Source organism: Miniopterus natalensis, chromosome 1 (assembly GCF_054644295.1).
Source record: "Miniopterus natalensis isolate mMinNat1 chromosome 1, mMinNat1.hap1, whole genome shotgun sequence".
NCBI classification, from domain to species: domain Eukaryota; kingdom Metazoa; phylum Chordata; class Mammalia; order Chiroptera; family Miniopteridae; genus Miniopterus; species Miniopterus natalensis.
In genome coordinates this window covers 194,743,252-194,769,870 of record NC_142081.1, presented here as the reverse complement: position 1 = coordinate 194,769,870, position 26,619 = coordinate 194,743,252, and the positions used below count along the sequence as shown (strand labels likewise).

The 26,619-nt window shown below is 45.5% G+C and overlaps 1 protein-coding gene across 1 annotated transcript in view; it reads left to right on the top strand.

Moving 5' to 3' along the window:
- Positions 1-1,247: 1,247 nt before the first annotated feature.
- Positions 1,248-26,619, top strand: part of C1QTNF7 (C1q and TNF related 7) — an 84,595-nt gene continuing 59,223 nt past the window's right edge. The window contains exon 1 of the mRNA XM_087817054.1: positions 1,248-1,488. Coding sequence (XP_087673180.1) covers positions 1,467-1,488 — 22 coding nt within the window. The 5' untranslated portion in view covers positions 1,248-1,466. The remainder of the gene's footprint in view (positions 1,489-26,619) is intronic.

Genomic DNA, 26,619 nt, shown 5'->3' with positions numbered 1-26,619 from the left:
AAGAAATACAAATACCATATGATTTCACTTACATGGGAAATCTCAAGAACAAAACAAGCAAAGTAGGAACAGACTCATAGATACAGAGAAACAGACTAACATTTGACGGAGGGGAAGGGGGTTTGGGGTCTGGGTGAAAAAGGCAAAGGGATTAAGAAGTGTGATAACATTTAAAATAAATATAAATAAAAATAAAAGATGCGTTAAACTAGTAAAAAACAAACCACATGACTGTAATTAATGTAATAAATCATGCTGTGGAAATTTTCTACAGAATCTGACAGTTAAAAAAAAAAAAAAAGAAGTGTAAGTTGGTAGTTACAGAGTCGTCACAGCATAGTGAATAGAGTCAATAATATGGTAATGGCTATGTATGGGGCCAGGGGGGTGCTTGGAATGGGGGGGCACACTGTAGAATGCGTGATTGTCCGGCCACTGTAAAAGTTTTTTAAAAGATATACTATAAAAAATGTTTTAATCACCATTTTCAGTTGACCACACTTTAAGTTGTCTGTAATTTGAATTCACAAGTGTGTGTGTGTCTGTGAGAGAGAGAGAGACAGAGAGAAAGGGAGGGAGGGAGAGGAGAGAGAGATTAATGGCAGTTGGGGAAGGGTGACGGAAATAGTAAAATCGGTGACATCGGTTAGACTAAATGTCAGATAACTCGTTCAGCTACGCTGACAGACTCTGCAAAGCAAGTAACCTCCCTGGAGGTGATGATCTGCGAACAGGATGAAGGTTAAAATAAGACCAATGCAAATGATATCATTTTAAGTACTTTCCCCTCTTAAAAAATATAATGTATGCTACCTTTAAATGTTCAAGCAGATAGGGAAGAAATGCATGAAAATAACTGTGATAGCAAAGCGCTGTCTAAACACAACTTCACTCGCATCCTAGTTCCCTGAGTTGGGACATAAACTTTCCTACGTGATTTTTGCTTCCAGGGAAGGGATGCCATTCGGTCTCCAGGCATCGCTTGAAAAGGCAAAAGCAACTGGAAGTAACACGGTGAGAAGATCCCTGGAAGAAAAGAAGGAAACAGAAGTGTTTCGACACCTGAACCCTTTGCCGCTCCCTTGCCTCGGTCCCGGGGTTTGCAGCGGAACGTCACCCACCCCTGCTCATTGCGGACGGGAGTATATATTGAGCTCTTTGAAATGTGAGTATTATGGGAAGGATCGCAGTTGCTTTAAATTACAGGAGTTGGCAAGTGCCTGGGAGGAGCAGGAGGTTGTTTAAACCGAGGAAGACAGTTGCAGAACCTCCTACAGCATGAGCTCCGGGCTTCAAACGCGCTCTCGTGCTCAGACGAGCGCTTCGTTTCTCATCAGGTTATTTTTTATATTGTTTTGAAGCAGCTTTGAATCATAAGCACGTATTCCTGCTGTGCATTTTTTAAGGGTTTCTAACTTCATGGGATAACCAAAGCCAGAGAGCCTCATGTTCTGGGGGAACGTGTGATGTCAGCAATGCCTAGAAAAGGTAAGCTAGCATTTTCACTGCGTCGTTTCTCTCTCCCTCCTGTTCGGCCTTCATCAAAAATATTTACTAGAGGAGCTTAAGACGGCTGCTTGTGAAGGAGTGAGATACTTGTAGGAAGTATATCAAAGAGATGGATCAGAGATTGCTTTCTCCTGCTTTCTACTCTGCTTGACGCGCAAAGCTCCGTGAAGTGTCTTTTGATTGTATAAAAAATGCCATTTCCTTTAGAAAATGTGTGCAGGTCTTCAAAATCTCCACCCCGGTGTGCTTGGCATGGGCTAGCGTGGCGACGGGCGAACATATTGCAAGGTCAGAGTATCTACATTTTCCGATTCTCTTACATGCAACTCAACTTCCAGAGCTACGATCCCTCTATTAACTCAGAAATCCTTCCCAGGGAAGCTTTTAATAACATTCCAAAAATTCTCTTAAATATGGTTACTATGACTTCTCATAAACTCGCTTTGCAGAATGTGTTCTTAAAAGTTAAATAAATCATTTGATTTTTTCCTTTGTAACCGCATGAGAGGAGGTTACAGTTGTTATGTCTTGGGGCGGGATGGGGGAGGGGAGTTCAACTCCAAGTTTGTTCGTTCAGGTCTCAGTTGACCGACAAGGTTATTCTCCAAATGGGGTGGCTTTGAATCAGGTAGCGAGCAGGGAGGCTAGAGGATTCCTTGTTTTTCCATGCGCTCGCCATATGAGAAGTTTCTTGTGGTTTTAGGAGGAAGGGCACATAACTGTGTGATGTGTTCTTTCAATTTCCCTGAAAAAGTCTGTTATCAGTGTTCCCATCTTTCCGAGGCAGATTTCCAGGTGCAAAAAACCCTAGCTATTTGCGGAGGTCTGCAGATTCTTCCAGCAGGCTGCGATCAGCAGAGCCCCACGCACACTCATTCCTCCACGCACACATGTGTGCTCTCGAGCAGAAACAAAAAAAGCCCTGTGGGTTTGACCGAGCTTTTGAGTGGTTTGGGGCATCTAAGCAACCTCGGTCAGCAAAACCCACCGATGGAGAGACACCAGCAGACACGCCCGATAGGCTAGGCCTGGATGCCATGCGGGGTGCCCCCCAGGGCGCTGGGCTTGGGTTGAGAAGGGCTCTACCTGTCTTTGCTGTACCAGCTGCTGCTCTGTGTCTGGGATAGTTTGCCTTCTGTGTTAAGCTCTGATTCCATAACGTGGATTATAGTGGCTTCCCCTGCCTTTTGTGGTCTCGGTGCAAAGAAAGAGATTAGATCAGAGGAAGGGCATTACTGTAGAGAGGGAGACGGCAATTCAATCAGCTCATGCGAGGTGGTCAAGGGGACCCGTTCGTTCCTTTCCCCACCCACAGTTGCTAATGGAGGGCACGCGGAACCCTGCTCCCAGCTCCAGGCCTCCTTCCCCTGCCCTCTCGTCTCCTTTTTTCTCTACTTCCACCCACGTCGGCCATGCAGTGTCAAGAGAGGCAGCAGTGGGTTGGACACTGAATAGTATCTTCGTGCCTCTCAGCCGTTCCCAGGCCAGTGGGGGAAGCCCCCACCCTATTTTGGAGGGGGTCTCCAGGACCCCACCCCATGACCTCATCGCAGGCAGCTGGAGAGCGGGGATGGCCAGCGGTTCCGTGGCGCCTGAGCGCACCCCGGGGACGGGTGCGGCCGAGGAAAGCGCCGTGTGGCATGACGTGGCTGCTGGGGGCCGAGCGAGGACTTTCCATCACGGGTTCCCACGGAGGCTGGCGGCGTCTCTGGAAGCCAGACCCGCCAGGCCCCGCCTCTGGGCCCTTCGGAGGCCCCAGTGAGGACAGAAACGAGAGGCAAATAGAGTTGCTAACGAAACCCAAGCCAGCTGACTCATCCGAGGCGCAGCCACCAGGGGGACTTTGTGATGAAACCTGGATGGGCCCCTGGAAAGGACAGGTCACGGTTGTCCCTAAAAGGACGGTGAGGAAAGGCCCCAAAGTGGCCTAATCACGTCTGTTCACCTAGGAGAGGCTGGGAGGGAGGTGGGAGGGAAGAGAGCGTTAACCAGTGACCTGCCGGGGAGTGTGGGAGCCATGCGGTCTGAACCTGGAACGCATTCGAATTTAAACCACTTAGCCCAGACTGCCAGCCAGCATCTCACATCCCAGGTCTGTGAACGAGGAGCTGGAAAGCCCCGGGCTCAGGAATCAAAGGCTAGAGGGACTGGGAAAGAGACACCCTTCACTGAGTGTCCGCTCGGTGCCAGAAACCTCACCAAGGCTCTGAATGGGGCCCTTGACTGAGACCAACCATGCTCAACAGTGTAGGACGAGCGTGGAGAGGGGCTTTGGAAATCAGCCTGCTGATGCCGAAGAAAGCTTCTCGTAGAGATGCGTCTGAACTAGACCTTGGAGTAGGATTAAAACATCACGAGAGAGGCAAGAGGGGCAAGAGAGTCCAGGCCAGTGAGCAAAGGCACAGAGGTAGAAAGACCGTGGCTGCTCCCATGAACCAAGAAGATCGGGGGTAGCGAGGCTCTGTTTCCCAAAGTGCATCCTAAGGCACACCAGCTTCCCGGGTTATTACTATGGGTTGTTAATAAGAGGGTAACCAACAGTGAAATGTGGAAAGCTTGCGCCACACCGCAGTGGAGCAGGACTCAGGTTCTCGGGTCACAAACATCTGACTTCAACACAGCTCCAGCCCTTAACGGCCCTGCACACTCAGACCCATTCCACCGTCAGCTTCTTCACCTGTTAAATGGGGATAATAATTATATCTCTTCTTATAGAGGCATTTTGAGGATTAAATTAGGAATCCATGCAAAGGGTCTACTATCAAGTATCTGGCCCGTAAGAACTCAATGAATTTGAGCTCTTATTGGCTATTAAATGTTGCTTTCTTCACCAGAGAACTTCTCACACATTTTAGCTTTTTATTTTATTTATTGTTTTGAATACTTAATTTGCATTCATTTTACTAATAAAAACATATTAATTTATAACATTTTATTGACCGCTTATTTTGTGTCAAGCACCATTCTAGGTACTTTATTTGAATAGTTTCATTTAAAATTCACAATGTATTGGGACTATCGTTAGCCGGATTTTACTGTAATCTTTGCTTTATACTTTGAGAAAACTGTAGCCCAAATTTATCTCAAATTTATCTGTTAGTAACTTCATAAGGAGCACCAGTAATCAAAGCTTTCTGATCATCACACATGCTAGAGCATTATTGATTTTCCCATGTTTCTGTTCCTTAATGTGTCCTCTGTCTCTTTTTAATTTATCTTTATTGTTGAAAGAATTGCAGATTTCCTCTTCTCTTCCCCATTGACCCCTTCTACTCCACCCCCATCCCCCGCCCCAGGCCTTCACCACACTATCTGTGTCCATGGGTTATGCGTCTGTGCGTATAAGTTCTTTGGTTAATCCCACCCTCGCCTTCCCTCTGAGGTTCCTAAGTCTGTTTTTCCATGAGTGGGTCATTAGACTCTAATGTTTTCCAAACTCATTAGAACATGAAACCAGTTTCTCCCAAGGAGAGTCATACACACCTTGGAATGTGGAGCGCGAGCTGGAAACGTGAGGTTGAGCTCAGGCCACATGGCCTCCCAGCCCATGACGTTTCTCAAGATTTAATTAAAACTTATTCATCTCCACCAGGCACTTCACGAACTGACTTCCCGTATTTCTACAAAACAGAAACCCAACCACTGGGCTTCTCATATCTAAGGAAATTAGCTTTTTTCGAGCATTGCCAGCTTTTAGAAGGAAAAGTGACAGCTAAGCAAATTCTCATTCGCAGTCTCACGCCCTAAAGGTCAGCCTTGGCGGGTAGTGTGGGGGCCTGCTGTATAGAGGGCCCTGCAAAGGACACCAGCCAGAATAAAACATGATCCCACCTTTAAGGAGTTATCATTCCCATGGGGAAAATAAAACATGTAAAACGTAAATTAGGTCTACAAGAAAGAATATAAGAGAGGCTCAAAGTGAATGGGAATTCAGAGAAAAGGAGACTTCGGGTCCCTGGAAAAATCAGAGTAATGTGCAACATTCTTTGACATTCACCATGGTCAAGGAACTGTGCTAAGTACTTTACAATATGACTAACCCATGTGTACTTTGTAAGGCTATAAGGTGGGTTAACTTACCCACTTCACAGATGAGAAAACTGAGCCCTAGAAATTCAGTAACTACCTGAAGTCTTCTAAGAAGTAAGTGGCACAGGGTGATCTCAAACTCGGGTCCATCTGATGCTCAGGGCAGCTCTTCAGAGGAGGTAACATGCCATTTGGCCTTGAAGGATAGACAAGGATTGGTGGCAGGGGCGTTCCAAGCAGCGAGAAGAATATTAGGAAAACCATGAGAGAGACCAGTGTGGGGAGTAGCAGGAGAGCTTCCCTGGCACAACAAGTGCAGGCATAGAGAGCAAAGGGAAATAAGCTTCAAAGGCTTGATTGGGGGGGAAAAAAGAAAAAAGACTTGGTTGGAATCAGGTCATAAGAAGGCCTTGAATGCCAAACCACAAAGTTTGGATTTTTTAATAGAGTAATCATTAAGAGTTTGTAAACAAGAAAGTAACTCCTGGGCAGTTCATTAGAACAATGATTTAAGATGATTAATGAGTGTACAAGAGGAGCAGAAATGAAATCTCCAGTTAGGAAGAGATACTTGTCCAAGCAAGAGATAATAGCGGCCTTTGTTCACACGGCAGTTCAGGAGTGGAAATGAACATCGGGCCCAGTCTCCTAAACCCGCTACACCAAGGCCCTGTCCATGATAGCGGTCTCTCAAATAGCCTCGCTAAATCCCATTAGGCCCTGTGAATAGAAGGGGGTGGGGAAGGGAAGAGATGGGAAGGGAAGAGCTAGCTGACCTCCGGGGGCCTTCTCAGCTCTCAGGCTCCATGAAGATAAAGCCCTGAGCACTTTAATGGAGATCATTAACTCTCCAGTTCTTTATTCCGTCACCAGTTTCTGGACTTCTCCTTCACATCAAGAGGGAATAGTTCCAAAAGAACATTAGGGTCTAGAAAATTTTATGAGCTTACAGCTATGACAGTTACATAATGTGATATTGGCATGCGCTGATCAGGAGAGTGTATTTTAATACATCCTTGCAGGAGACAGTCTTATCCATCACCCTGGCTGGCTGCCTTTTGCAACATTCAGCCGTCTGTCTCTTGTGACCGAGAAGTCTTACTATAGTTCACACCTCGTCAGGACCTTGCCCTGCTCTGAATGAGAGTTATTCACTAGGTGTCTCATGAACTCCTCCAGCCCCAAATAGGTGGTAAGTTTCTAAAGAGAAATTCATTCATCTTTAGATTCTCCAGTGCCTTACAACTATAGCAGGTGTCACCCAATCTAAAAACACAGGTCTGCAAGAAATGCCACATTTCTTTTCTTTCATGCAACTTGAATCTGAGTCCAAGAGTCTATGTCTGCAGGAAATTCAGTTTTAGAAGTTATCAGGCTCCTATCCCCACTACTATGAATTTGGGGGACACAATTCAGCCCAGAACAACACAACACCTATGCACAGTGAACTCCTCACGGTTCCTTGGGCATCTCTTTTCTCTGTGTAACACAAGTCTAAAGAATCAACTCTATTCCTTTGCTTTTGTATGAATTATGTTGAACTATGTAAAACTGCTGACCTTCAGCCATTTTACTACCTACAAAAAATAGCAAATTTATATGATTCCAATATAGTGAGGAGACATAACAAAAACTCTCATTTCTTGAAGACAATTTATGTGCCTGGCCCTTAAAATGTCACAGAAATTGTTGATCAGATTCCTGTTTGTCCCTGAGGCTGAGATGGAAGGCTATTCAAACCAGCTTCTAGAATTTATCTACACTGCAGATCTCATGTTTAGCCTCAATGCCGACAGTACAACACAGCTCATACTTATTAAGGCAGCCCCTTCCATTAAAACACAACTGGCCTCCAGAATGTTCTTTATTATACCAGAATCTGGCCATTTTTAATGTCTCTCTATGGGTCCTTGTTCTGCTTTTGAAAGGAGCAAGGAGAAGTCCACCTCTTTTTTCTGACATTTTAAATACCCTAAGACGGTCACCGTCTGTCTTCCCAAAGCTCCCCAGGGTCTCCCTGACTTACAGGGAGGAGTTGCCCCTGGACACCATGTGGTTCACCAGGAATAGCCGCGCCCCTCTTGTTCCAGGTGACTTCACACCTACTGCTCACTCCACGTCAGCTTCCCGGGATGGATTGTGAGCCCTGTATTGAGAAAGAACCTGAACCCAGCCTCGGGTTAGTAAGAAAGAAGGTAGAGTTCAGTTAGTGACACCCAAGGAGAACCAGGTGCTTTCCAGGGCTGCTCTCGCTGCTGATCTGGATACGGCCTGACCCCCAGACTACAGGGGAACTATTGCTGTCTCTGATTTAAATACCTTGTTTTTCTTAATGCTAAATTTGCATTGCTAGTAAGCTCATCTCATAAAAAGACAAACTAAGACGCTCAGATTTTTTTTTTTAAACTTAGTTGTAGCAAAGCCTATTTTCACCCATGTTATGGCGCAGCTTTTCTTCATAGTTAACCAAAAAGAATCAAGAATCTGGAATTATAATCTATTTGTATGCCAGCTGCAGCACGAACCCTTCCTGGTGCTGTGATTGTGAGCAAGTTACTTGATCTCTCCGAGCCTCTGGAGTCTATCACTGACATGAGAATAATCCCTACCTAGTTCACTAGACCCATCGGTGGTATTAAATGAGATATTAGATAAGAAAAAGTACACAAGCTAGAAGGTGAAATACTAATGCCAGTTGCTGGTAAGAGCCTGATATTTTTGGCCAGCCAGCTGGCTAATATTTTCATAGACCTCTTTGTTTTAGGGGATTTCTTCTCACTGGACAAATTGACATCTGGTAGATGATTAAAAAGAAAAGTATGCACAGGAAAAAAGAACACACAGTGAGTGGACTTGTGTGTGAATGTAAACACATCGAGGGGAACAATTTCAGCCTAGCTGGAAGTGTTTCCATGATGCCTCAAGGCGGAATGACCAGATCCAGAGTGGCGCTCCCTGGTTTATTTTAACTCTCCGGGGCCTCAGACATTGGATTTGAGGTGCTTTGCGCTCACCATTTGCTAACTCAAATCTACGTTGCTTTTACCTGCAAAAGAAACATACCCATTTCTCAGGGTACTTCATTAGCAACGCATTGCCACAGTTCCAGGCAGTATACTAAGTCCGAAGCTGTAACTCTCATAGGACAAAGCAGGACCCGGGCATGAGGGAACGAGCCTGTGGCTCACCTTTTCCTTGCCCTTCCAAAAGCTGTCCTGAATAAACATGCACATACATGCTTACACGGTATTAACAGCAAGAGCTGGCAGGGCACCCTCCCTACACAGAAGGGATGTGTGTAGGCAAGCCCTCATTTAACCTTCCCGGCATCCCTATAAAATTTGCACTGTTTGTCCCTACTTTTCAAATGAGACCCAAAGACTCACCGTCAGCTAGGAGTGACACGAATGTACATGAATATGTAATCCCCTTGCCAAGAGAGCCGGTGCCCTCGTGCCTGTTGTGTTAGAAGCAGAATGTTGTGTCCAGAATGCATGTGACTGCCCACGCCCACCGCCAACCCCCAGAGGGGGCGAGCGGTAGAACATCGATCCTTCTGGACGCTTTGGGTCACTTGACATCTTCATATCCCTTGTACGAGTTCACTCAGGCTGTCGTAACAAAGTAATAACCACACGCTGGGTGGTTTAAGTAACAGAAATTAATCTTCTCACTGTTCTGAGGGTGTAAGTCCAAGATCAAGGTGCCGGTAGATTGGTTCCTAGTGAAAACCCTTTTCTTGCCTTGCAGATGCCACCTTCTAGCTATACCTGAGAGAGAGGGTGGGGGGGAGGGATCTGGCGCTTCTTCCTCTTATAGGACACCAGTCCTTTTGGATAGGCCACCACCCTCATGACCTCATTTAACTTCAATTACCTCCTGAAAGGTCCTATCTCCAAAGATGGTCATATTGAGGGCTGGGGCTTCACCATATGAATTGGGGGAGCACAGTTAAGCATCCATAACACCCCAGATCCCTTCTATGGAGAATCAGCCCCTCCTGCCTTCTTCTCTTTTCCAACCTTCGCCCTTAGTCTTCGCCCCCCAGGTCCCCCTCATTCAGCCACTTCCCTCCTTTCACCCCACTCTTCGTACCATTCTCCACGCCTCCTTTCTCACTGTCCATGAGCCCCTCTGTTCGCAGAGCCTCCTTCCTCTCTTCCTCTGCTTTCTCTTCCCGACCCCTTCCTTCCAAACCATCGTCTCCTCCGAAGCCTTTCCCTCTCCCTTCCTTCTCCACTGAGACCCCTCAAGTTGAAACGCCCTCTCTGTCCTGACACCCTATACCCTGCGGTGCACGCGCCCCGAGAGCTGGAGCGCAGTGCCCGCCCCACAGCAGGAGCCCCGAGAATGCCGGGGGCCCCTCCGCACGCAGTTCCAGGCGAGGGCAGAGAAATGCTCAAGATAAAGTTGTGGAAGTGGAAGGAAGAATATCAAAGCCATGAGACCGAGGAAGAACAAAATATGTGAAGCACAAGGCTCCGCAGGGTGACTGCGATTGAGCATGAAATTTCACCTCTGGCAGCCAGACCCCGGAGCCTCTTCAGACCTACAGTGACCCGGGGGCTCTCTGCTGAGCTCAGGGTGAAGGGCCAGAGGGCAGGAACTGGATTCCTTCGCTGTCGCCCTGACCAGGTCCTGCCCTGAACAACTGGTTTCCCCGGTCTGACAGCGTGCTCTTCAGCACCTCGCTGATCTCCCCCTGCCTATCCAGTGCTGCATGAAAATCTCACCCAGATCCTATTTAGAGTGTCGTTTTGTGTAGTGAAGAATGCAGATCTTATCATTAAGGCAATTTTCAGTTGCTGTGGCTATGGTGTTGTTCGAGGACATCTGAAATTTTTGATTAATCAGAAAGCTTGCTGAATGCAGGCTCAAGTGACAGCCAGGTGGTTCTGGGAGAAAGGTATCAGATAAGGGAAAGAAAGGCAGGAGGGAGAAAGGAAAGGGTTTTTTAAATCCTGTTCTATGTTCCCCTAGAGTTGCCCATTTTCCTCCGCTTTCCTCACACTGCGCTCTTCCCTCTTCCCGTCACCATCGCCTTCCCTCTGAGGCCTGCAGAGAAACCCACATCTCCATCCCTGGCCACTCCTTCCCAGTGAAAACTTAGTGCTTTATTTCCAACACTTTCTCCTGAATGGAGAAATCTAACCACCATCACAAATTTAGTTTTGTTACCGACCTCGCCATTTTCCCAGAACGCACTTGATAACTGGACAGTGCCTAAGACTCTCGCTGTCATCTCACTCTGGACACCCATGCCAATAGGGCCATTGTCAAGCTGACCTAAGGGTGGCCCAGGCAACCAGAAGTTGAGAAGCATTAAAACCAAAGCACAGGAAGAAAGATCGCAGGGTCCTGCCCGGAGAGGGGAACACTGAAGGCAGAGGCAAGACTGATTCCGAGTGTTTGAATATCTCCCTCAAGTAGGGCTTCTTGAGCAATTCCCCAACATTTGGCATCAATTACTTAAGATTCTAATCCAGAGAGGATATGACCTGAGTTAAAACCGCAGCTCTGTCATTTTCCAGGCTTGTGTCCTTGGATAACTAGCTCTCCCCATCTCCATTTCTTGTAAAACAAGGCTAAGAGTTCCCATCTCATTAAAGCTGTGCATGCATGTGATCCGTCCACGTGAGGCTAGAATGTGGTGCTCAATCAACCATCACTAAGATTAATATTCCTGATACTTCTAATGAAATACAATACAAGAGAACGCATCGGACACACAAGGTTATTTAGCTGTTGGGAGCACACAGCATGAGCCCCTCCGTCCCTCCCCGCCTGCCTCCTGCCTGCCTTCCCCCTTCTCCCACACCCAGCCGGCCAGCCGCACCTTGAGCCGACGCTCGGTAGGCTCTCCCACCCACCAAGCTGCAGAATCCCCTAAGGATACCGCAGCAACAGCTCCAGCTCTAAGGTGCCTTAATCCAGCATCTGCACTCTCTACTGCACAAGGCCGCACTCGACACAGGGTCCGAGTGAGGCCCCGGAAAGAGATGCAGAAGGCTTGGCGAGCGGGAGAGGCAGCGATGCCACAGCACATAAATCAAGGAGAGGAGTTTAGAGGTGGTTCTCAACTTAGCTGCTCCTTAGTCAGCAACGAGGGAGCTTTGAAAAATCCCAGAGCCCAGGCTGCACCCAAGACTATTACATCAGACTCTCTGGCGGTGGGATCCAGGCGTAAATAATTCTGTCGAACCCGAGATCACTGTTGTAGAGGAAGTGGGGGCTGACGGGGTGAAAAGCCGCAGGGCTGACAAGGCCGTATGCGCAGCGTGAGCACCTCCCTGGCTTTCTTGACTCTAGAGCAGCGATTTTCAACCTTTTCCATCTCATGGCCCATAAACTAATTACTAAAATTCTGCAATACCCACCAAAAACTATATTATATTTTTTGCCCATCTGACAAAAAAAAAAAAAAAAAAAGGTATAATTTCTTTATTCATTCCCACCGGATGGCTATTGTGTTGGCTGTTGTCATTTTTTTATTTGACAGTCTCAGGGAAAAGAGGCCGGTGCCCCTGACTAAAGAGTCAGGTGTTGCATGTTTTAACAATTCTTGAGACACACCGGTTGAAAATCGCTGCTCTAGAAGGACTTTCAGGAGACCTGTGAAACAGAAATTAGGCTGTGGAAGGGAGGGCTGGGTGGTTAGGACACGGCCACAGCGGGCATGGCTGACGCTTCACAAACCTGGAGCCTGCGGGGGACAGTGAGGAGGCAGCCTGAGGGCTTAGCGAAAGCCCAGTAATCGAGTTTTAGGACGTGGGAGACCTGAGCATGCTCCACCCAAAGGCGAGTCTGCCGTACCTTGTGTACTTGCAATTTCAATGTTGGAAATTAGTGAGAAAGTGTTTCCTTGTTCCCATACATTTCATCTCGATGCTGTCAGGTCCATCACAGTATCTTGACCAAACACTGCCTCTGTTTTATACGTCACTGATCATTTTAGTTTAACTGCCATTTATTATATTTTCTGTTGTGTCAAATATGTCACTCGATTCCCTCTCTTAATCCTCACAAAATCCTATAAAATGGACAAGGAGACTTTTCAGATGAGATGAACTGTACAGAGGTTCGGTGGTTTGCCCAGAGTCAGTCCCGGCAAAACCAGGATTCAGACCTGGACCTGAATGGCCCCAAACCCACGGTCTTTTACCCCGGCCACGTGCGTCCAGAGAAAGCACAATCGAGTCCTTGGAGAGCTCTGTGCTTCCATCGAAACCTACCAAATGACAAAAACTGCCCTGGAGGGTCTCGTCCCAGCACCAGGGCCTCAAATATGAAATGAATGAAAAAGTACAAAAGTTTCAAAGGCTGCTGCTCCAGCTTTGGTTGCAAGGGCTTGAGCCAGGTGCAGAGCATTTTTGAAAGGGGTGGGCATGAGGCCTTTGTCATCATGGACACCGATGGCCAGGAGGTGGTGGAGGGGCAGCCAGAATCGGGATTGTCCACAGCTGACACTAATCCGAAAACGCAGCGTCCTGAGCTGCACGCCCAGGCGCAGTGGGGTTTGGACGGGACCGGCCACTCTCAGCACTGCTCCTCTCCGCCATGGGCCCACTCCTCCCTCCTTCCCCGGGCACGGGGCCTTGCTGACTCCTGCCTGACCCGTCATCCGACCAGTGTCAGCTCCCTTGGCGGTCTTCTCTTCCTGAGACTGATTCCCCACGTCCCTTGATGACCCCTGAAAACGGATTCAGACCCATTTGCAAGCATGCTTTCCTCCTAGCACACATGGTCCAGAGGGCTACTTTGATTCCTGGATATTAGCTTAAAGGAGAGTGAAATCTAATAAAAACATTAAATGAGTGACAAATAGCTATATAATCTGTGTCAAAGAGATGGTTTCCATTTGGGCTGCCATCTGTAGATATTATTACTAGTTTCTCTTTGCATTCAGATAAGGGAGTGAGAAAGACACGGCTTTCCCTGCCAGTCAGAAAGCCTGGAACCTGCTGATGTAATGTCTGCGTGAAAGAGCCAGTGACATTTTGTGTTGCCTCTTGAGAAAATATTTGAATAATGTATCTTAAAAGAAGCTGGCCGGCAAGTTCATTCCAGGACAAGTTTTAGATTCTTCGAGAATAAACTTGGGTAAGACCATACCAGAGACTGTTTAGTTTGGACGGACAAATTGCCAACATGCCCATAAAAAGGGGGACCAGCTGAGAACTTTTCTTTCAGCTCTTACTCTCAGGTTTTCTTCAAAATTTAGTCACACAGGCATTTGAAAGAAGCCATGTGATGCACTGATAGGACAGGAACACCTTAAAGAGAATTTATATCTCAGACCCAAACAGTCCAGGGAGTTTGCAGGGACTCAGACAAGACCCCTGCCTATGTGGCTCTAATTGGTCACAAAAGTCACCAGAAGAAAGGAACAGTGGTGTGTTTGCTGGATGCCCACTGTGTCTGCCATGTGCCATCCATCCTAACTAGGGGCTGGACACACACGATCTCACTCAGTCCTTTCATCACCCCTTGAGGGGTATCATCTCCACTCAGCGGAAAGGAAGAGAGGCTGAGGGCACCGAGTGACACAGCAGGGCAAGGTCAGGGTGCGACACGGGTCGGCGAGTGTGGCTAAAACTATTCTCTGTCCGAACCTGTTTGATTCCGTGAACAAATGAATCCTGGAACATAACAAAAGAAGAAACAGATTCTTCCAGGACTCTATGGACCCCTGTCCATTCCACCCTTGGAAGTTGGAAGCTGAGGTTTCCTGCGAGCCTAACACTTCAGTCAAGGTGCACCCCTACATCGGTGGGTCTCGGGAGCATCGGCGCCCCTCCTCACAGCAGTTTGTGGAGCTCTGGTTATGTTCTCTCTTCGCCCAGGGAGAACGCGGCCCAGAAGGTTCCAGCTTCAAAGGAGAGAAGCTTGGACAGGGTCTCAAAGGAATGAGAGGACCCATATCCAGTGGAGAACAGGGAAAAAGACTCGCAGAGGGTCCTCAGTGAAGGCCAAGGATCCCCACTTGCCCAGAGAAGACCGCTCTGGAAGGAAAGCAGTGAGATAAAAAGTTAGATGAGGGTTGGATACGGGTTCAAGCTGGGAAGAACTCAGGATACAGGGGAGGTCGTTTGGCTTTCTTCTCAGGGAAAGGGGAAGCCATTGAAGGCTTTGGAGTGGAGCCAGGTGGAAACGGTTTCGGGAGGATGGCGCTGACCAAGTGCGGGGGAGGGACTGTAGGGGGGAGGCCAGCTGGGGGCTTTCCTCGGGGGAACTCCAGGACGTCCGGAAGGCCATGGCTGGGCCACGTCCTGTGTGCCACTTGGGCTCTGCCGGGTCCTGTTGGGATGAAGGGGCGTCTTTCGGCTGCTTGTACTCTACCTAATGGACTCACTTTGAATGGCGTAAGTCCTGTGGCCTTTGGTGTGAAATGTCCTGACAGTGAGTGAATTCCAAGAACTCTTTCAGCAGAGAGTGACACCCATCCAAAGAAGGAGCGCCCCCTACAAGCATACTGGCCTTAGGAAGCAGATGGAGAGGGTGCCACTGTGGGAATGAGTGTGATTGCCTCTTAAGGAGTTGTTCCCATCCTGTGGGACTCAAAATTCAACGGTAGCTCCCAAGCAGAAACGTCAGAATGTGAAGGGCTCACTTGGACTTTGCTAGTACTTAAAGGATTTTCCATAGAAATAGCGCCACCTCCCCCTGCCCCTGCTCAGTACCCCCACCTGCACCCCTGGATTCTTGCTTTCATCAGAGCAATCTTCAGAGGTCAGTGCCTGAGGAATGTCCTAACCAGGCCTTTTGGTGGGGGTAACAGTTTACAGGTTGTAGAAATTCCAGAAGGCCACGTAGAAAAGGGGCTGGAGAACTCAACTGAATCTCAGTTCATGTGAGTAAATTCATTCAGCTGCAGAACAGTAATAAAACCTCGAGGATCAGGTGAAATTATATCGATGACAGGATCGCACTCACAGTAAGGAGTTTAAAGGCACATTTAGTCAATTCTTGCTATTCGCGGTAGCTACGTTTTCTTTAAAGTCATTCTCAAGACTGAATAAGCAACACTGAACCATTGCTTGTAAGGAGAGCACAGGACTGGGGTCCTGCAAGCCTCTGGTGACAACATTTTCAACAATCGATCACTATATAACCTTGTTTTACATGTGTTTCTATTTAAAGACACTTATTTCATGTATATTGTTGACTCATTAGCACTGAACTCATAACCAGCAGCACTAGAACTAGTACCTGAACAAAGCTTATCTAACACGTGTATTTTCTCCATGACGCACAGCACACGGCCACACCCACTTAGGCACTCTAGACACCACTTCTTTGGTTGGGGCTATTTTAACAGCAAAATTGCCAACAAAACCCAACCAATGCAAAACACGTGGCACTAAGCAGACTGTAAAAAGGATACTTGTTTATACTATGAGAGCTGGAAGAAGGCAAAGCGTTGCCTTGTTTAACCTCAACTGGGATTGTGCACAGCGACTACCCAGATTTTTTACAGTCTTGTGCACATCTTCCAATGAGCAGAAGGCACCATGAATATTGATTTGGGGGCTGCAAATAAGTTTCACAAAGTGGTTGAATTTGCAAATACAGAATCTGCAAATGACAAGCACTGACTGCATCCAAAAGTCATTCACACACTTATGTATCAGACCCAACATTGGCACTTAAACACGGTCTGTAAGGGCTCCAGTCAATGCATACCAGCTTCATTTATATCTAAAAACCACAAGTATTAACTAGCCCAGGGGACACCATGGTTGTCAAAGAAAATAAAATGTTTTATTCGAGAGTTGGGTTTTTTCCCCTCAAAAAGACACAGATCCCAAACAGAGACAACTTTCCGAGATTGGTAACTTTCATATTTTAGCATTAAGTTGATAGGAAGGCAGACTCTGTTTCTGGAACGTGCACTCATTGATCCGAGCTGTATCCTTGGGGATGATACAGAACAAGGTCAGCCCTTCTTCCACGTGGTGGTCTCTCAAATATTTGAGGTCCTACCCATCCCCTCCTCCAAGATGGCAATTGCCCATAAGTGACATCCCCATTCCTCATAATTTCACTGTCTCTGTCGCTTTCTTGGAACAATGTTCTAATCTATCAGAAATTAACTGCCACCTTCTGCTTAGGCTCTGGAATAAAATAAGTAGCTTCAAAATCAGCTGGTAGGACAGTTAATTTACACAACTTCACTGGGGGTTAATTTGGCAATGTACCTGAAATTCCTGAAAGTAAGGACATCCCTCCACATAGCAACATATTCTAAGGAAATAATCACGCTAAGATTTAGTTAGGAGAATGTTCATTGCTGGATTCTTTATAATTCCAACATGTGGAAGCAATCAAAACATCCAAGAATGAAGCCCTATTAAAGAAATGACAGCACATCCATACAGCCACTAAATACTAGGTGGCCATTAAAATGACAATACATTGACTCCCATAGGTATTTCCATAATCGGAATGCAAACAAAGATTATCAAAGAGTGGGCACAACCTGACTAGACTTTTTATTAAAACATCTGTCCGCAAGAAAGAACAACATTCTCAAGAGGTTAACAAAAGCTCTCAAAGGGTGAGTCTGTTTCAAGTGTTTTCCTGCTTCTTTATCAATTTTTTCCTACAATAAACCATTACATTAGTAATATGGAAAAATGATTCTGTTTGGTGCTTAAAAAATTAAAATTAAAACAACCCTTTGGTAGTTCCCTATTGCTCTCAGGGAAGAGTCCATACACCCTGGCTTGGGAAACTAGACATTTTACAATCTTACCCTCTTGGGTTTCATCTCTACTAGTCCTCGCAAGCACTTTCCACTTTGGCCATGATGAACTTTCGGAAATTCCCCAGATTTGTGTCACTGCTTCCCCACTTCTACTTGAGATGTCCTCTCGGTTTAGAAATGGGATCAGGGAGATTGTCTAAAATTACACAGATCACAAAATGTCAAAACCAGTCCATCTGTCCCTGAAACCCACGATGTCGCCCCCAGGATCACAGTGACAAACTGGGACTGTCATCGTAAGATCTCTGTACCATATTTAATCTCAGGCAAGTTAGTCACTTATGCTATTTACAACAATATCTGGGGGAGAAAAGAGCCCTGATATATAGTCCTTTCCATTGTCTTACATACAGAGGCGCAAAATGATTCCCTTTTGAGAGGCATGACCTAGGGTGTTGGGAGCAATATTTTACTAGACATTAAAGCCCGGTTTGCAAACATAAGCCCTGTGTAGTCAGATTTCGCTAATACGTATGATCTACTCTGACTTCTTTGTCTTTTTCATTATAAAAATTTAATATTAAATTTTAAAACCCAAATGGCATAAATAGATTCCAGATGTCTTCCCAAATCCCTAAATCCCCCGTTAGAATAGGAGAGACATTGCTATTTATGGGTAGATGGTTACGTTTTAATTCACTGAAACACCAAAAGGATCTCTGGGCTGGGCTGCAGCCTTTCTTCCATGAAGAAAACACATGAGCTCTTCTGAGTTTCTCCAGGAGCTGAGTTCTCGAGAGCCACAGCCCAGCTGTCTGACAGATGTTCCGTTTTATTTACTTGTCCCCTCGAAGGGTGAAATCGCATCATCGCAAATGCAGAGCCCTGAGGCCAGGATGCCTCCATTCCAGTCCAACTGGATGACTGTGGGCAAGTTGCTTAACCTCTCTGTTCCTCGGTTTTCTCATCTGTAAAGTGGGGAAAATCATAGAACTTGCTTAAGGTTGTTGTGAGGGATGAATAAGTTAATAATTTGAAGTGTTTAGTACAATGCCAGCCACACGGCAAAATGTTCCCCCTCATTGTTAGCTGAGAGGTGTGTCTATGAAGAGCTGATGTCGGTTTCAATGGCCAGAAATTCCATTCCCTTTCTCCCTCCAGATGAACAGAGCTCAGTCTCCTTAACCTGGGATTAGGGAGACTTTCATCCTTCTGAGAGTACATGAAAGGCCTTCATTGCTCACCTTCGGCAGAGACCTTACAATCTGCATATCTTTCAGCCTCTCGGCCTCACACCTCTAGACCATGCATCTTGGCCAGACGGTCACTAGACAAACTTGCTCTATTTCACATTTCACTTGTCTCTTTACTTCTCGATAGCAATGACAGCTTGTGTAATATTTTAATACTCACAGGTCCCTTATACATGTCACCTTATTTACTCTTCACATCAACTCTGTAAGTAGGTTTTATCATTATTGGTGCTGTTATTATCATAAATTTGTTGTGAAAAACTAAAACCTACACAGATAAAAAGACTTACCCAGGATTATGCCTCTGGTAAGGGACTCTGTAGGGACTTGAACTTGGAGTCTCTGCCTTGAAATTCTGTGCTTTTCCCACCCAATGTCACTTCTAAAGCTATAGGATTAAAGAGTGCAGACCTTAAAAGAAGCCTCATTCATTCTTTGCTTGCATCACGTCCACTGGAATTTTCTTTTCATTTTAAGCTTTGATTTTTCTGTTTCCTCTGGTGTTGGCATGGTTGGTACAATGGAGCCCGGTAGGCAGGCCGCGAGGTTGAAGCTGTTCCTGAAGGTTGTAATGATTGTGTGTTGGTCGATTTTTTTTTTTTTTTAAAGATATGTTTAATTGGTGTTTTCTTTCGAGCAGAACTTTGCTATATTATAGCCAAAAAATGGCTCTTCAAGTAAGAAAAATGGAGTATTTTTAGAAAGTTTGTTCAGAAAGAAGCCAAACCTTTTGCAACAGTGAAGTATTAATATATACAAATCTGAAAGTCTGCCATATTGAGACCAGGATGGAGATGTGGGGTAGCTGTCGGCGGATGTGTTTAATTCATGAGACAGAAACCCAGCTTCAGTGAGCTGGCCAAACCAAGATGGGTATTTCTCGTCTAAAAAGAAGTTGATGGAGTTAAGCAGTGACGGGTGGGTGCAATTGCTTCACAGTGTCACCAGAGACCCAGGTTCCTCTACCTTTCTGCTCTTTAGTCTTGGTGTGTAGCTCTCCTTATGGTGATCACAAGATGTCTGTGCCACATTAATGCCCAGACTGCATTCTGGGTGAACAGCAAAATACAAAGAACAAAATCTGAACAGGTGACAGACACCAGCTGTCTTTCCCCTGTAGGAAGTTTCCCCAGCAACCTCTTCATTCGACCTCTGCTTAAATATTATTGTCCAGACTGGGGGTCGCATGGCCTTCCCTGGCCACAGGGAGTCAGGGAAGGTAGCTATTTACCTGGTCACAGGGGCTCCCCAAACAAGCGAGGCCTCTATTAGTAAGATAGGACAAAATGATATCGGGGAGCAGCACCATCTGCCAAGAGAACTGCTGCTCACTGAGGCCTGCAGTGTGTTAGGCATGGACTGAGACACGCTGAGGGAGAAATCACACTTCCCATGCATTAGACATAAAGAAAATGCTGTCCAGAGAATTGTAAAGTGTGAAACGAGATGTGCTTTTCTCAGAAGGTCCCTATGTGGATTCTTCGCATGGGCCACTGCCTGGCACAGAGAGGATGCCCCAAAATGGTTTCAAACGTCTCCCCTCTCCTTGTCTTCTCTCTCAAATGAAATTAGAGACGCAACACCAGCCTTCACTGAGAATGCCTTACTGTGTATATTGTCTAATTAATCTTGTCATGATCTAATAATTGTGGCTACTTCTCTGTCCATACCCTTCCAACCCATGGCACACACAGCGCTGCAGACTTTGCAAGATCCCGCCAGGTCTTTCCTGCTTGATGTGTTCTTTCTTTTCCATGGACTCTTCAAAGCTATAGTGAAATTGTTCTCACTTTTACTTTCATCAGCTAAACCCTAAATAGTCTTTGGTTTGGTGGTTTATCAGCCTTTTTATAATGCTTTGCACTTAGTAGGAGCTCAGTGATATCTAGTGAATGAATGAACCTTGGCCTCACCGTTCACCAGCTCTGTGAGCTTAGGCAAGTTTCATAACCTGTCCTGCGTGAGAAAAAGAAATGTTTGGGCAGGAGGCGGCCCATCAATGACTCTCTCATCATTGATGTGTCTATCTCTCTCTCCCTCCCCTTTCCTCTCTCTGAAATCAATAAAGATATATTTAAAAAGAAAAAAAGAAATGTTTGATATTCAAGCCACTGAGATCTGAGTTTTTATTACTGTGGTGCAGTATTAGAGCTGCAATAGCCGATGGCTACAGCCTGTCATCATGTCCTGGGGAGGGAAATTCACGGAAAAGAAATGCTCAGCAGATAATGCCAAGGCATTGACGACAGAGGAGCATCCATGCTGTAGGAAAGCACATTGTTTCTCCAGCATGCACTAAAATTTACAATCTTAAATTTTAATAACCTCACAATAAATACTAAAAAAAACAACAAAAAAACCCACAAATCTCCCCAAATCATACTCTGAGGGGTTTAGAGCATGTATGGAACACCACCATGGAAAATAAATGTTTTCTGGCCAAGTATCATTTTGTTTCATCAGTGGGCAAGCACGTGGGATGGTGATGATAACAGAAAATAGCCCAAATGCTTATCTGGCCAACACAGCTGCATTATAAATGCATTAGGTTTGAGTTATGGGGACAACTGAACAATCTTCCTGTACCAAGAACAGAATGAGTCAAGGATCTTTCCCTTGTAAGGCAAAAATCACATCCTTTGATTGCCAGTAAAAACTAAAGCTGGAGTAAATTTAGAAAGATGACACCTGGTCACCTGGAGCTTGACCCCTACCCAACTTTCAATACTCACCAGAGTAGAGGGCAGCTTCCCATCTTGATTGACACACTCATGTATCTGACTTCTTTTCATGAGACATCCAGTGAAACGGGAATTTGGGGAGCAACAAGCAGGTGTTTGGCACCACATGTAAGTTTATACATAGGGTGTGAGTCACAATCTAGTGTCTTTTCAAGGCATTTGTCAGATAGCAAAAGATAGCTCTCAAGAGATTTCTGCTTTTCAGGCGGCATGAACAGCGGACAACGTGTTTGCATTCCTTAGAATCAGACAGGCGTGGATTTGATTCCCAGGTCTGCTATCTGATAAATGAGCATCACTAGGCACACTGCTTATCCCCAGAGCTTTCTCCTCACCTGTAAACCGGAAATAATACTTAAGTTGAACCCAGTGAAATTGCCATATATGAAGTCAAAAGAAGTTGAATATTGTTGATTTTATATGGCTCAACCTATCTCTGTTTCACAGGACTGAATTCAGAAACAGAAGACTAAGCCCGTGTATATCTACTGGTCACAACTCATTTGTTGCACATGACAGACACCAAACTCAAGACAGCTTAAGGAAATGAGGAATGCATTAGCCCATGTGACTGCTATTCTATGAATGGTGTTAGCTTCCTCATGGCAGGATCCTGGGGCTCAAAGGATGCACCTCTCTCTCTCTTCCTCCCTCCCACCCACCTGCTTACTTCTTTCTGTGTCTGTTGACTTTGTCATACATGATGAACTAGGTGACCCATGACAGTCTTCACTAGAAGTGAAATAGACATTTCTTTCCCAAAGCCTGTCTTTCTTGGGCTACATGCTCACCCCTCAAATACTCACTGTTTCCAGAGGCATCAGATGGCCTACTATGCTCGGCCCAGCCTGGGTGCCTTTCTCACCTAAGGGGAGGTGGCAGAAATAAAGAGCACTACACATGAAAGACTAATTAGAGCCACATAAGATAGGGAGAGAGTTACCCAAAGAACATCAGGGTGGTAGGCAGGCAGGAAAAAAAATGTTTACTACATTGTGTACAACAGTCAACACAGATTCTGGCCCACAGAAGATGTGCTAAAATTAGCTGGAATCTTACACAATACTCAAACATAAGAGGTCAGATTTACTGTTCCACGCAAAGATAACACAACCGACTTTTCTCAGTTTGCCCAGGACTTTCTTGGTGTTAGCGCTATAAATCAAGCCCTGGAAACCTCCTCAGTCGCAAGCAAACCATCTTGGTTTGTCTGAACTGTCCGAGTTTTAAAACCGAAAGTTCCACATCTGGGGAATGTTCTCAGTCCCAGACACACAAGGACAGCTGGTCACCCTGCCCAAAGATGGCACTTCTAAGTGTAGATCTTAGCTGCAGCTGAGGTCTTGTTAAGTCAGTTTTTGAGTCGCTGCCTCCACGGAAGGATGGTGTGGAATGGTGCATCCAAAACCACGGAGTCCGTGGAAAACGCACAGGCCACGTGTTTCATTTGCAGTTACAGGATCTGTCCCTTTGCTTTGCCTTTCCCCTGCTTTCTTTGTTTTTCTTCCTCCCTTCCTTCCTTCCTTCCTTCCTTCCTTCCTTCCTTCCTTCCTTCCTTCCTTCCTTCCTTCCTTCCTTCCTTCCTTCCTTCCTTCCTTTTTTTAATCTTCCTTCCATTTTCTTCTTTTTTTCTCTACTTTCTTCTTTGGCAACATGTTTACCTTTCAAATAACATCTGACTTAGATCTCCTCTGTGGTCTTCCAAGGAGCTATTATGTGTTGTTTGACTAAAACAAGCCGGCTTCGGTAAATACACTTATCCTGCATAATCTACCAAATAAGTGGAAACTTAATTGTTGATTAAGATAAGAAATGCATGTGCAATGACGATGGTGTCCCTAAGACTGCACGGTCATGATGCTGAACGAAAGAATGAAAAACTGGGGAGGGTGGGGGCAAAAAAGATGATGACTGTGGAATGAGGAGAGTGGAGCTTGGAAAAGAGCCTGAGACTGAGTTCTTTCGAGGGACATTTTGGTTTAACTGTTTACATAGAGGTTGCATTTACTAAAAATAAAAATTCTTGAGATTAGGAAACTCTTTCTTCTTTTGAATCAATATCATTATTAATTCAGCAATGTAAACCAGAAAATCCTTTTTGGTTACAAACTATGCTTTGAAGCCAGGCTTACATTTGAATGTTTTCTCTCAAAATCTTAAAATAAAAGTTGAAAGAAGACAATTTATAGTCTTCAAGGGAGTGCTGTCACTGGGGAAAGCAGAGTCTTCTGAAAGATACCTTTGAGAGTGATGTGCATTTTATTGCCCTAATTAAAAGTCCTAAAGAACTAACTCCACTTTGGAGACAAATCAGTTTGCTCCCTCGCGGCAAGGTTTCCATCTATAAATCAGGGTCCTTACTTGGTACTTGCACTACATTTGGGTTTCCCAAATATTACCATTCACATCACTTTCATATTTTTTTTGTCATTGCACAGTATCACCTGAGCCATGTATTTACCTAATATTTTCCTACAAATTTACTTTCCTTTAATTAGATAGACTAAGCTGGTGCAGCCAGGGCAGCTTCCTGGGACTGTTGTTCAACCCATAATCTGTATTTTGTTATAGCAACCCAAGCCGACTAAGACAAGACTGAATTAGATAACTGCTCATATAGATAACAAAGTGCAAATCTTAACTGCAATGACAATTGAATGATGAATTTGTAAAAGGGCAAAGGAAGTGAATGGAATAATTAAATATGTGCTGAATTTGGAGCGTGAGCATTCTCAAACACTTGGTGTTGGTTGTGGCTACTTCCAGGGTAAAGACAGCCCGTCTGTGTCAAAACTCTACTGATGCTTTTCTGTGTGGTTGAGCAAATGTTTCCTTCCTTTTTTTCATTTTACTGTTGCATGAGGAACAGAAGGACATTTAAACTCTAAGAAAGAAGACTAGTGTTGGGAGACAAGTGCTAAGAGCTGGGATGAGAGGGAAGGAAGGTGAAAAATACTCCTTTAAAAGAGGGGGCAAGAAGGCCAAGAACCCAGGAGCCCTGGCACTGAGGGGTGTAAACCAGCGCCACAGATGAAATGGAAAATGGTCCTGGCACATGCCATCAACAATGTTTTCTGTGTGAAATTCTGTACTGGATGCTGGAAAGTGCCACTTCACAGTTTCAAAGCCTGTCATTGTTGACAAGCGTGATCTCAATTAAGACCTCATTGGAACCTCACTCGGGCAGAATGAGCGAAGCACAGCAGACAGGGACTAGCCCCCAGTGAGGACACTATGGGTTTGGGTGTTTACACAGGGTTCCCTTGGCTGGTGTTAGGGGCAGTGGTAAGCCTTGATTTTCTGATTTCAGACCCAGTGTCCTTTCCATGCCAAATGCCAAAACATACCTTTTCATCTGATCTTGATCTGGTTTTCCAAGGTTGAAGTTTTACCCATGTCCCCCCAAAAAAAAAAAGAGAGATTAAGTGGAATGTGAAAGTCTGAAAAGAGAAGATGTAAATTGGGACCTATTGAAAAAATTCCTTCACATGACATAATTGGTTTCGCCCTCGATGAAGCTCTTCCTCATCAATCACCACATTGTATGACCAAGCAGGGGAAACTTATTATAATCCCCATTTTGCAGCTGTGAGAACTGAAATATTAGGGACCTCATCTAATGACATGTTTCCTAAAGATCGAGAGCCGGATCTCAGGCTTTTGTGTCCGTCTCCTCCTTCCCTGTAGGGGATGGAACTCTGGTTTGACCACCAGGAGGCTCTTCGGTTCCTACCCTTCCTCTCACTTCCTGTGTGAGCCTGGTCAAAGCCGGTAACCCTGGGCTTCATTTCCATCCACCATAAATGGGAGGGGCTGAACTGCAGGGTCTTTAGGAACATCCTGTCCATTGACTGGTAAGAAAGCAATCACAATGTGCCTTCAAGACCAAAGGTGCCCCGATTTCCCCCAACAACAGGAAAATTGAGAAAACGTCCAACTTGAATTTCATACTTAGAACAAATATTATCCAGATTCTTTGTGTTATTTTTCAAATATGATCTGGGGAACGAGCCAACAGATAGAGCAGGATATTTATTTTTGCTCCTGAGATCGAAAATACTTCTTTGGGGCTCCATCAAACAAATAGGAGATCTGTGTAGGCCTCAGCGTCATTGCAGGTTGTGGGCCTTGCGTGCTCCCTCTCTCCCTGCCATTGCTCAAAGCCTGGGAGAATGCTTTTGAAACAAATCAGGAAATTACTTATCAGTCTGAAGCCCCAAAGAGTTATGAGCACGCCTTGCTGCCAAAAGGGAAGGGGATTTCAAGCGAAAGCTCCACAGCTGTTCAAGGGTTCCAGCTGTTGGAAGGTCTTGCAAGCAAAAAGGAATGAGAGCGCCGTCCCGATTGAAGTGAACTTCTTCGGGCTTCTCTTCTCCCGGAGATGAGTCTTTTGGCCCAGGTTGGTGTTACTCTTTCTCTGTTCTTCTATGAGGTTTGGGGGTGTTTACTGACTGGGATTTACTCAACGAAATGTCTCCCTTGAAAGCGAAAGTCTTCAGCATGGGCCTTGCTGGGAAGAGATAGATTTGAAAACAACCCTGGGTGATTAGGCTCCTTCATGGCTATAAATCTATATTCAAGAGTGCAGGGCTGACAGGGACACTTGGAGCAAACAGAAGTGGCTCGGTAGCCTCACCCAGAAAAACAGAATTGTCATCAAGTCTGCACCTACATAATTCAAATTTAAGGTGTTGCTTTCAAGTTGATAGGCTGCAGGATTTTAACAGAGGGAAAGAACACATTGAAACTAATGCTGTTCCTTGGAGATTTCCCTGTTGTAGTATAAATCTCAGGCTCAGTTTATTTTGGGTTAAGGGTGCTGATTCATTTACTGTTTATTTTTAAAAACAAGTGTACTGATCACTCCACATGGCTGTGGGGGTGAAACGCATTCCTTGCAGTGTAGGATGGTAAACATCTAGGCTGTGCTGCTAAAACACAGCCTAGATGTGTTTGTATTAATTGGGTTTGTATTAATTGTAACTATATGAATGAATTGCATAAACAATGCATTCTACTAGAGGATGTTTCTTTCACAGGTATTTCAAATCATTGGTTTAGGACTAGGGAGTAATTGTGGAAATATAGCTAATTTGAAGGAAATGGTTTTGTTTTGATCAAGTTTTGTTCTGTGAAACCCTAAATCTTGCCAAGGAACTTGAGTGCCCTTTTCCAGGGTCCTTCACCGGGAGCCCTAAGGCTGCAGGAAACTTGTGTCCCAAGATCCCACACTCTGCCTGTCATCAGACTATGCCTCTCCCAATGTGGCCTGGTTCCTGGTTTGAATACGAAGGCCTGGTCTCCTCGGGCTGGGACGTATTCTCCTGAGACCTTAGACAGCTCCCAAAATGGCAAGAATATTGCCCTGAACTCTAGTTGA